Source organism: Podarcis gaigeae (assembly GCF_964106915.1).
Source record: "Podarcis gaigeae genome assembly, chromosome: 1".
In the NCBI taxonomy this organism is placed as follows: domain Eukaryota; kingdom Metazoa; phylum Chordata; class Lepidosauria; order Squamata; family Lacertidae; genus Podarcis; species Podarcis gaigeae.
Window position 1 is genome coordinate 81,363,539 of NC_139678.1, and position 12,501 is coordinate 81,376,039.

Sequence of the window (12,501 nt, forward strand, 5' to 3'; positions counted from 1 at the left end):
AACGTTCACATTAAACTGATCCAAGAGTTTAGTCCTGAAAGGTGGGTGGGTAAGATCTTTCCTGAGCTGATATCTTTCCTGAGCTGATATCTTTCACTAAGTCCGAAACCACGAGAGAGGAACAGCTGGGGTTTCTAACGTTAATACTGAAGTTTTAAGTGTCCCAATGTGGTACTATGCACGCGCCTCAGTAGCGACCTATCTATTCAGTCTATTTCCAACTTCTCAAGCGGGGGTAGCGGGGATGAGAGCACAACGGGGGTATAGCGGGTGGGGGCGTGGGTACGTGACCCCTCCAGCATCAGACCACAGTACTTTTTAATACCCTAATCCCCACATTAAGCGTTTGGTTTTTTGAAGTCCTTTAATATGTCGTCTGGGGCGCTTCTCCTTGCCTCTCCCACTGAAAATGGCGTCAGAGCGTCTTCTCGCTGCTTTGCCTCTTCCCGAAAAATTTTTTTTTAGCGACAGTCCTGTCTATATTTCCAGTTGAACAAGTGCCCTCCTGACTGGGCTTTCCTTCTATCACGCCTCTTTTCTGCTCCCTCTTAGTTTTCTCCCTTTGAAATAAAGGGGGTTTCTTTTTAGCTTTTTAACTTTAACTACCCGAGGGAGACGGATACAGTATCCGCTAGCGGTAACTTACTTTCTCTTTAGGCTCTGCTCGTAACACTGCGTCTTTTTTTTCAATGAAGTCAAAAACCAGCGCTGAACTCGAACTTTCTCCCTTATTACTCGGAGACTTCCTTGTTGTTTACTATGTCCAATTCGTTTACGAATCCGAGTTTCATCGTTTTGAGAGCGGAGCGCTATCCCTTGCAGGCTCGGGGCTTTGCTAATTCGCCGTAAAACGCCGCTGTAATGGCAGCCCGACTGCCTACCGCCCGTTCCGTCGTACTCTTCGCCTTTTTCCAAAGACTACCTGACGACCAAACGAACGGCTGCCTGGCACCGCCGGGTACCTGGACCTCTGGACACCCTCCAGAGGCTTAACGGGGGGTTTTGGCGCCCTGAAAACCTCCGAATTCTGGCGAAAAAGCTGGGGTTTCCTCCACAGAAAGAACCCTCGCCTGCAGTCGGTTCCGCGCTCCACCGGAAGCCCCTGGGTCAGATTGATCATCGAGTTCCGGTTTTTCCACAAATGTTGTTTTAAACATTTCCCCCCAACTCATTATATATCATTTCCCAGAATACATTTGTTATATTGCGTGTCCACCATATGTAGTAGAATGTGCCTTCCTTCTCCTTACATTTCCAATATACATTTGAAGCAGTTCTATACATCTTAGCTAATTTTCTAGGTGTTAAATACCACCGACATATCATTTTCATATAGTTCTCCTTCAACACACAGCATGCTGTAAATTTTAAGTCATCCCTCCATAACTTTTCCTGAGATGAAAATTGGATATTGTGCCCAATATCTTGTGCCCATTATATCATTACTGATTTAACTTCTTCACCCTTAGTATGCTACCCTAGTAACAATTTATATATTTTAGAAAGTAACTTCATATTATTTTCCAATATTTTTTTTTCAAACCTTGAACTTTCCTAACTAAATCCATTTTTCTTATCTATTTTAAACACATCATTTAATTGGTGATATTGCAACCAGTCTGTTACTAACTGTCTTATGTCCTCAAAGCTTTTCAATTTCATTTGTTGTTCTACTTCCATGAGCACTTCTTTATAGGTTGCCCATTCACTTTTTGCATTAGTCTTTTTTCAAGGATCTCACTTCCAATGGGGAAAGCAACCATGGTGTCTTCTGCTCTAACAGGTTTTTTGTATTTTTCCCACACACCATAAATTGATAGTCTTACCAAGTGCTTAAAAAACCCTTTATGTACTTTCGTCTTCTCATACCATAAATGCATGCTGAGTAAGTTATATTCTTAATGTTGTACACTGCCCTGGGATATTTGGATGATGGGATATTAACAACAACAACAATAACAACAATAAAATTTTATTTTATTAAGATTTTGAGGTGGATGATGCACACCCTACAACATGTTTGAGCCTTTAAAATATAGGAATTGCTGTGTACATGGACCCTGGTGAAGGATAGACACCTGGTGACTTGGAGGTTCATTTACCAAGGGCTTTCTATGTCTTCCCCCACCAGCATGGACCTCTCCCCATTCCATAGATCTCTCTCTTATTAAGCACCTCAGCTTTCTCTCTCTCTCATCAGCTGCTAACCCAGACAACTGGTTCCCTAACACACACACCTGATCTTCCTCCCCACCGTGGGCAGAGGTTTCAACAGACACCGATGTGCTTTGGCTGCTGGCCCAATTCTATTTAGAAAACTTATATCCTTCCCTTCAGTGTACTATTATTCCATGCCAAAGCCAAGAGACAAGCAAATGTCAGCTGAGGAGGTGCAGTGTAGTGTTTTTCTGCTTGTATTGACAGCCGGTTCCCTGTTGTTTCAAGAGGAAGAAGTTCCTAAACTGCTCCCTCTGCACTCCCTGGGAAGTGACGAGTGATCCCAATTTGTCTGCAACATGGAACAGCTCTTCATTCAAATGGGGTCAAAAGGCTCTGCATAACTAGCTGTGAACTGCAGGTAATCTTTTGCAGTTATAGATTGGGATTAATTCACTGGTTCTGCTATAAGCTGCACAGCAGCATTGGGTTAGGCTTGGAATTTCTGCTATGCTCATTTCCCATCTGTAATTACAATAAATGTTTTAACGAACAAGATGAGAATAGAGAACGTGTGTGGCATCTCTCTACCTGTCAGTAGATGGCATCTCTCTACCTGTCAGTACCTGAGCTAGATGGACCAGTGGCTTGTTTTGTAGAAGGCAGCTTCCTAGGTTTCTTATATTTCTCCTCTCCAAGTAGGAGCCACATTCTGTGGCAAGAGGATTTGGGTCCCCCAGATGATAATGGTAGTAGCTAAGGAAGGCCTAGCTATGTGGAAAGTATCACCATCTATTTTCAGTCACTAAGGTGGAATCTACACACATATAAAAAACACAGTGAAAATGTATTTTTAGAAAACGTTTTGGAAAATATGTTGAATTTGGCATAGCTCACTGTCACCATCTAGTGTCACATTTGTATATTGCACTTTACAACACACTTAAAACATTTTATATGCAGCTGTATAGCTGAGTCCTAGGTGGCAGACTGATAGCTCTTTTTCAATCCAGGTGGAGGCAGGAGCTTCCTGCTCTGGTTTAAGAGAGACAAAAAAAGTTATTGTCTAGTTTCCTGACTGGTGTGCCCTCTACTCATTTCAAGACACCAGTTGCTATTTTATTTACAGTAGTAGAAAAAGCAGCACCAAGTGCCAGCTTTAGACAAAATGTGTGGCTCTTTTCCATGACGGAAAGAAGCTACAGCAGACACTGTTTCCCTCGGCTTTGAAGAGAGAACTTCTGCACCACTCTCCCCGCGGGTTCTTTGAAGGCTAAACTTGGGGTGACGCAGGAGACCTGTGGATATTAATGAATATTACAGGAGAGTCATGAATATTCTCCTGACATTTTATATGATTTAGGGTAGATGTTATAGGATGAAAGAAGGAGAGCTTGGAATCTTGGTCTTGAGTTGGACAGGAGTTTTGAAAGGTGGTTTCAACACTGGGGAGAGACGGAGTGAAAACAACAACAACAACAACACCCACATTGGGGACAGACCGTTTGGAAGAAGGAGTTGGACTTGGAGGTAGATTATGGAGAGATACGGTGGCAGGGTTATAGTTTGACAGAGTAGGGTCAACATTGCTGTTAGTCTTTGTTCTATATAATTAAAGTAACCAATGAGAAAGTACAAAACTGAAACCATACTGAATTATCATAAAACCTTTTATTCATTTGGCTTCAACAAATGGATGTCTCATTCACACATTCACTTGACTGCCTACGCTAGAGGAGGGAAACATTCAAATACTTGGTATCTGGGGTGGCAGCGGAAATTTTAAAAAGAGTCTGGAAATACCTATCGGAGACCCAGCTCAAGGCAGTACAACTTACAGGGAGGGAGGGAGGGAGAGAGAGAAGATGATGCCCAAGGACCATATAGCTGAAGGATGGGTGGCATGACAAGCGAGCTGGAAAATGGCCCATGAGTGTCCACCTTTCCCAATGCCTAATAGGTCTCTTCTGTCCCATGATGGCTTTGTCTCGTCTTTCTCAGGTGCTACAAATCTGTGGATGTGGCAATGAGGAAATAGGGCAGGAGGAGACAAATGGTCCATGGAGGGTGGGCAGGGAAGTATTGAGAAGTAGAGCACTAGATGGTGCCTAACATACAGCATCACCACAAAGTTGTCAGTTTGGTCTCCTGCTAGTTTCTGCTGTCTCTTAAATTAATAAGGATACCAGAGAGTGGTTCTTCATTCTCTAATCCAAAGTTGTGGCCTGTGGCCCACTAAGATGTTGCTGGACTACAGCCCCCATCGTCCCTGAGCATTGGCCATGCTGAGTGGGGTGGATGAGAACAGGGGTCCAACAACATCTTGAGGGCCACAGATTCCACATCCCTGGTCTTCTGCGTATTTTGTGGGAAGCTGAGCAATGTCACTGACATTCATTTGGGTGCTATGAATCTTCCAATGACTTTCTTGAAGGCTGCCTTCACATCTTTGTTGCGCAAGCTGTAAATGAAGGGGTTGACCAGGGGGTTGACCACGGTGTAGAAAAGAGCATTTGCCTTGTCTGCATTTGGAGTGTGTTGTGAGCTTGGTCGGGAATACATGAGGAGGATGGAGCCATAGTAGAGGGAGACAGAGAGTAGGTGGGCAGAGCAAGTGGAGAAGGCCTTGCGCCGTCCTGCAGCTGAGCGGATGCGTATGATGGCTGTCACAATGCCTGCGTAGCAGCCCAGGATGAGGGCAGTGGTTGCCAGCACATTGCAACCAATGACTGCAGCCAATATGAGTTCATAGACCCGGGTATCATCGCAGGCCATCTTCACGAGTGGTGGCGCATCACAAAAGTAGTGGTTGATAATGTTGCTCCCACAAAAGCTTAGCCGGAAAGTGTTTCCTGTATGTACAATAGCATTAGCAAAGCCAGCTACATAAGAGCCAATGACCAACTGGGTGCAGAGCTTCTTGGGCATAGCAGTGGTATAGAGAAGTGGTTTGCAGATGGCCACATAGCGGTCATAGGCCATGGCAGCTAGCAGGAAACATTCACTGTAGGCCAAGCCAGCTGAGAAGAAGAACTGAGCTGCACAGCCTGCCAGGCTCATGCTGTTGTTCTCAGACACACAGTCGTACAGGATCCGGGGAGTGTAGACGGAGGAGTACCAGATATCCAGGAAGGAAAGGCTGCCCACAAAGAAATACATGGGTGTGTGCAAGCGGGAATCTAGGTAGATCAGTGTGATGAGACCCAGGTTTCCAGTCAATGTGAGAGTGTACGAGACCAGGAACAGAACAAAGAAGAGGATCCTCAGGAGTGGATCTGTTGTGAAACCCATCAAGATGAAGTTGGTAAGATGTGTGCGGTTGCCTTCAGTTTCCATCATCACCATGGATCTCACCAGTTGATGCAGGGAAGAGGACGAATAATGCTGTCATTCCCCTCAATGGTATTATATAGAGCACACCTGTGATTTGGAGGGATGGATTTATTAAAACGACATACAAAATGTAATGTGTACCTTTTAAAATATATACTGCAGGAAACACTGGAGTATTGGCCAAAGTCAGATTAGTAGAATGGAATTCACCTCCAACTCTGATTAAATAGTATATTGCAGCCTTCCAATCCCTTCTTAATACTGCCCATCTCTAAATAACTGAGTGTAGAATATTCCCACCCACCCTCCAGTTGAAAGATTGTATTAGAAAATGTAAAACTCTTCAAAAGTGTTTTTCCTGGGAAATCAGAAAAAGTTTACTGTGGTATAACTGTCCAGAGTATGGTTTATAGAAGAAATGCCACAAGAGGAATTACTGCAACTCAGCACCAGAGAGCATACTCAGGCAAGGAATTGACATAACTATGTGTAAACAAATAATTCTACACGCCTTATCAAGAAATAGTTTAACCGGCAGCATATGGCTGTGTACACACAATACCGTTAAAGCATATCTGAAACACATTCTCCGCCTGAAAGAATTCTAGCCACTACAGTCTGTTGAGGGTTGCTGGCAAGTGTAACTCTGTGAGGGGTAAACTAAAATGCACATAATTCTTTGAGGGAAAGAATGTGCTTTGGATATGCTTTAAAGGTTGAGTGTGTTCACAGCCGTCAGGGACTCCTTGGTCACAGAGGACTGATAGGAGGCACCAGTTGGGGAACCTCCAAGGGAAGACGGCTGAGAGGCCAGGGATCAGTGGGAGGAGGACAATGAGTGGTCAGAGGGAGAAGAGGGAGAAGACTAGGAAGAGGAGGTGTCAGAAGCTCAAGAGCTAACAGGGTTTAGTGAGAAGGGAGAGTCTGTGGAACAGAGAAGTCCAGAGTCAAAAGCTGAAACAGAAGCAGAAGAGGAGGGAAGCCAAGAGGTCCTCTATCCTCATGATGATTTGCTCTCAAGGCAGTTGTACACAATCCTGTTTTCAACGCAGTTTGCATCTTCATGGGATGGCCACACTACTTTATTCCGAACTTAAAAATGGAAAGTGTAATGCTGGTGGTCAACAAAAGAGGTTTAAAAACCGTCTCAAGGCAAATCATAAAAAATGTAGTATAAACACCAACAATTGGGAGACATTTGCCTGCAAGTGCTCCAATTGGAGAACAGCCTTTTCCAAAGGTGTCATGGGTTTTGAAGGCACTCGAACTCAGGACGCAAGGGAGAAACGTGCTAAGAGGAAGGCACCCTTGGCAAATCTACACCATGATCAACTCCCGCCCAGAAACCAATGTTCCCACTGTGGAAGGACGTGTGGATCCAAAATTGGCCTCCACAATGACCTACGGACTCACTGTTAAAACTGTGTTTATGGAAGACAATGTTACTCGGCTACGAGTGATTGCCAAAGAAAAAGACTTCACTTCCTGTCAGTGTATATACCATAATAATTTCCTGCCGAAATTCTTTTTATACCCCATATGTTCTGTTTTATTATTTCCCTACCTTTGTTGTGCTAAAGCTTCTCTGGACAGCAGTAGTGCTGGGGAAGCATTGCAAAACAGCTGATAAAACAGAATAAATCCATTTGCAGTTCTGAGCCATTTAAGGGTTTAGAGGGTTTTTTTTAGAAATGCATTTTGATTTAGTTCCAGAAACAAATTAGCAACCACTGCAGGATTGGTTTGATATGCTCATACCCCCTTGCCCAGGTGAGCAACCTGACTGCTGAATTCTGTACCGGCTGAAGTTTTCAATCCTTCTTCAGAGGCAGCCTTACGTATAATGCATTGCAGCAATCTAACCTAGGGGATACCAGAGCACAGATGACAGAATTTAGGCTATCCCTGCCCAGAATTAGTAATTCACCTGGCTATATAAAGCCATTAAATAGCTCTTGTACAAAAAGAAACATGTCATTTGAACCCAGGAAATCACTTAGTGATTTTACAGCTGCTTCAGGAGCTAACGGCATTGGATCAAGTTGGAAATTAGGTTGTTTGAATGACAAAGTTTGCTTTGTTTTTGCAGGGACAAAAATGTGAATCAAAACATTTTGGTCTTCCATGGGGCAGACTGAAATCCTTTTTTTGGTTTTCAGCTATTTCTGTAAACTTACATGCTTTATTATAACCTATAGCCAGAACTCATGAAGGCTTAGGGTTATGATGAAAGTCATATATTTTCAGTTCTTGGAAAAAAGTACTCTTGAGAAGAGAAAGAGTTTTACTCCTGGTCAGTTGGGCTTCTGATAAGGCAAGAACAGGAAATGAGTGTGCAGGCACAGGGGACGGGGGGGACGGGATGGACTTCTCAGTTTCCCATCTTTCTAATTTTAAGTTCAGTTCTCCACACTTCGATGTTGGTTTGTGATTTTAAAAACCCATCATTAAAATTCACCAGCATCTTAGGGCAAGTTTTACCTACTATAGATTTGTATGTAATTTTGCCTCCTATAATTTTTTTTTTTTTGGCAAAATAATCCTCCCTAGCACACTACATTCTTATGTTACTTTCACCAGTATACGCATTCTTATGCACACTTTGGCATATGCTTTTGTGTACACATTTCCTGAATGCACATGGGAATGTGGTGCAAGAAAAGTGGTCTGCTGCCCAGATGGGAAGTTTAAGCTGAGCAAAGAGTAGCATGGAAACCGACTGTGGGGACATCACTAAGGTCTACACCAGGAAGAAGCAGACTTACCTGTATGAAGCTCGGTGAGTTTTCCTGTTGCCTGCAAAAGGTGGCTTATATTGAAATGTTCCCCGTGCTCCAGCCAAGCTAAAGTGACCGCAGTTCTTCCCCAAGAGTCTCCCCAAGTCAGGATAACTCAATAAGCTCCCTATAGAAACAATTAGAATGTTTGCTTCTTCTGGATGATTTGATATGGGAATAAGGACGCAAAATTATTTTCTCTCTCGTCTGCTCACTAGAGAATTTACACCAAAAGGGAAGAAAACACCACAAACATAACAAAGAACTTGGTTTGTGAGTTCTCCGCGTAGGGCTGCCATATTTCAAAAAGTGAAAATCTGGGCACTTTTACAGATGGCCGAATTCCGGCTATGTGTGGGAAATTCTGGACATTTTTGTCCGGTCGGATTTTTTTAATGTGGCAAAATGTCTGGGGTTTTTTCTTTATAGTAACCCAAGAAAAGTTTTCTAGTGCATTAGACTCAAATCTAAGGCACCTGGCTAAGCTAGTCTGCAGCAGAGAATTGCAACAGAGAACCTGTTTCTCAGTTCCACACAGTGGAAGTGAGGAACAGGTTTAAGGATTTAGATTTGCTGGACAGAGTGCCTGAAGAACTATGGATGGTGGCTCGCAACATTATACAGGAGGCAGCAATGAAAACCATCCCAATGAAAAGGAAATGCAAGAAAGCAAAGTGGCTGTCCAACGAGGCCTTACAAATAGCAGGGGAGAGAAGGCAAGCAAAATGCGAGGGAGATAGTGAAAGATACAGGAAATTGAATGCAGATTTCCAAAAAATAGCAAGGAGACACAAAAAGGCTTTCTTAAACGAGCTATGCAAAGAAATATAGGAAAACAACAGAATGGGGAGAACCAGAGATCAGTTCAAGAAAATTGGAGATATGAAAGGAACATTTCGTACAAAGATTACCATAATAAAGGACAAAAGTGGTAAGGACCTAACAGAAGCAGAAGACATCAAGAAGAGGTGGCAAGAATACACAGAGGAATTATACCAGAAAGATATGGATGGCTTGTACACCTCAGGTAGCGTGGTTGCTGACCTTGAGCCAGACATCCTGGAGAGTGAAGTCAAATGGGCCTTAGAAAGCACTGCAAATAACAAGGCCAGTGGAAGTTTAAATAGCTGAACTATTTAAAATTTTAAAAGATGATGCTGTTAAGGTGCTACACACAATATGCCAGCAAATTTGGAAGACTCAGCAGTGGCCAGAGGATTGGAGAAGATCAGTCTACATCCCAATCCCAAAGAAGGGCAGTGCCAAAGAATGCTCCAACTACCACACAATTGCACTCATTTCACACACTAGCAAGGTTATGCTTAAAATTCTACAAGGTAGGCTCAAGCAGTATGTGGACCGAGAACTCCCAGAAGTGCAAGCTGGATTTCGAAGGGGCAGAGGAACCAGAGACCAAATTGCAAACATGTGCTGGATTATGGAGAAAGCTAGAAAGTTCCAAAAAGACTTCTGCTTCATTGACTATGCAAAAGCCTTTGACTGTGTCGACCACAGCAAACTATGGCAAGTTCTTAAAGAAATGGGAGTGCCTGATCACCTCATCTGTCTCCTGAGAAATCTCTATGTGGGACAAGAAGCTACAGTTAGAACTGGATATGGAACAACTGACTGGTTCAAAATTGGGAAAGGAGTACGACAAGGCTGTATATTGTCTCCCTGCTTATTTAACTTATATGCAGAATTCATCATGCGAAAGGCTGGGCTGGATGAATCCCTAGCCGGAATTAAGATCGCCGGAAGAAATATCAACAACCTCAGATATGCAGATGACACAACCTTGATGGCAGAAAGTGAGGAGGAATTAAAGAACCTTTTAATGAGGGTGAAAGAGGAGAGCGCAAAATATGGTTTGAAGCTCAACATCAAAAAAACGAAGATCATGGCCACTGGTCCCATCACCTCCTGGCAAATAGAAGGGGAAGGAAATGGAGGCAGTGAGAAATTTTACTTTTTGGGCTCCATGATCACTGCAGATGGTGACAGCAGCCACGAAATTAAAAGACGTCTGCTTCTTGGGAGAAAAGCAATGACAAACCTAGACAACATCTTAAAAAGCAGAGACATCACCTTGCCAACAAAGGTCCGTATAGTTAAAGCTGTGGTTTTCCCAGTAGTGATGTACGGAAGTGAGAGCTGGACCATAAAGAAGGCTGATCGCCGAAGAATTGATGCTTTTGAATTATGGTGCTGGAGGAGACTCTTGAGAGTCCCATGGACTGAAAGAAGATCAAACATGTCCATTCTTAAGGAAATCAGCCCTGAGTGCTCCCTGGAAGGACAAATCCTGAAGCTGAGGCTCCAATACTTTGGCCACCTCATGAGAAGAGAAGACTCCCTGGAAAAGACCCTGATTTTGGGAGAGATGGAGGGCACAAGGAGAAGGGGACAACAGAGGACAAGATGGTTGGATAGTGTTCTCAAAGCTACCAGCATGAATTTGACTAAACAGCAGGAGGCAGTGGAAGACAGGAGTGCCTGGCGTGCTCTGGTCCATGGGGTCACGAAGAGTTGGACACAACCAACAGCAAGCATCTTAAATTAGCTACATACTGTATAAATCCCTTCTCTTGTGACTGAACTAAAAGGATGCTGGCCCAGCTGCAAGATCTTGGAGAAGGAGTCTGGGAGGGCAAGGGTTAACAACACCCTGCCCATAAGAAGAGGCCATATGTACATGTTAATACATTGTTCTGTGCACACTTACATTCACAGAGATGTGAACACGAGCCCAAATACTTTCATTTGGCAAATGAGGGTGGAATATGTATTATTATTATTATTATTATTATTATTATTTTGTTGTTGAAAGTTAAGAACATTGTAGGGGTATTTAAAATGAGAGTTGTCATAGCAACCTGTAGTTAAAAGTAGAAGTCAGCAACCATGTCCTCTTTTTTACTCTTCAAAATATTGCAACTCTATGAAATATATATTGTTCTTAATTCACCATATTGGTTTGTGCGTTCTCCATGTAGGGTTGCAGTTTTTCAAAATGTGAAAATCCAGGCAATTTTACAGACAGCCAAATCCCGGCTATGTCTGGGAAATTCTGGACATTTCTGTCCAGGCGGATTTTTTTAATGTGGCAAAATGTCTGGGGTTTTTTGTTTACAGTAGCCCAAGAAAAGTTTTCTAGTGCATTAGACTCAGATCTAAGGCACCTGGCTAAGCTAGTCTGCAGCAGAGAATTGCAACAGAGCAGCATCTTAAACTACCGTATTTTTCGTCCCATAGGACGCACTGGCCCATAGGACGCACCTAGTTTTTTTGGGGGGGAAATAAAGGAAAAATGTTTTTCATTTATTTCCCCCCCAAAACCAGGTCGGGGAATCCAAACCAGGTCGGGGAACAGCGGGATGGCGGCGCTGCGCCTCCCCACTGTCCCCCGAGCTTGTGGGGCTGCCCGATGTCTGCCCGAAGCGCAGGGCACGCTGCTTTCAGTGCGCCCCGCGTTCTGGGAAGCAGGCTGCTATCCGCAGCATAGGGAGCCCTGTGGGAACTCCCGTGCGCTCCCCAGGCTTGCGGATAGCTTCCTGAAGCTTCAGCGAAAGCCTGCATTCGCCCCATAGGACGCACACAGATTTCCCCTTCATTTTTGGAGGGGAAAAAGTGCGTTCTATAGGGCAAAAAATACGGTAGCTACATACTGTATAAATCCCTTCTCTTGTGACTGAACTAAAAGGATGCTGGCCCAGTGGCAAAATCTTGGATGAGTCTGGGAGGGCAAGGGTTAACAACACCCTGCCCATAAGGAGAGCCCATATGTACATGTTTGAAACAGTTTAATACATTGTTCTGTGCACACTTACATTCACAGAGATGTGAACATGAGCCCAAATACTTTCATTTGGCAAACGAGGGAGCAATAAGTATTATTATTATTATTATTATTATATTGTTGTTGAAAGTTAAGAACATTGTAGGGAAATTTAAAATGAGAGTCGTCATAGCGATCTGTAGTTAAAAGTAGAAGTCAGCAAACATGTCCTCTTTTTTGCTCTTCAAAATATGGCAACCCTATGAAATATATGTTGTTCTTAAGGGGGCAGCATATACTTAATTCACCATCCACTAAATATGTCACAGGATCCGATATAAGGACTTCTGTATCATGGACCTTAACTTTGGGCAAATCTGCTGTACCTGGTTAAAGTGATGTAATGATTATTCGCTCTTCCCAGGAGACCATGGGAATTGTAGCTCTAGAGCAAAA

The 12,501-nt window shown here is 43.4% G+C and overlaps 1 protein-coding gene across 1 annotated transcript; it reads right to left on the reverse strand.

The window, feature by feature from the left end:
• Window positions 1–4,422: 4,422 nt before the first annotated feature.
• LOC310852440 (olfactory receptor 9G4-like) lies at window positions 4,423–5,592 on the reverse strand. The gene has a single exon (XM_083756008.1). It carries the CDS (start codon window positions 5,500–5,502, stop codon window positions 4,552–4,554), a length of 951 nt encoding a protein of 316 aa, XP_083612134.1. The 5' UTR covers window positions 5,503–5,592; the 3' UTR covers window positions 4,423–4,551.
• Window positions 5,593–12,501: the final 6,909 nt, after the last annotated feature.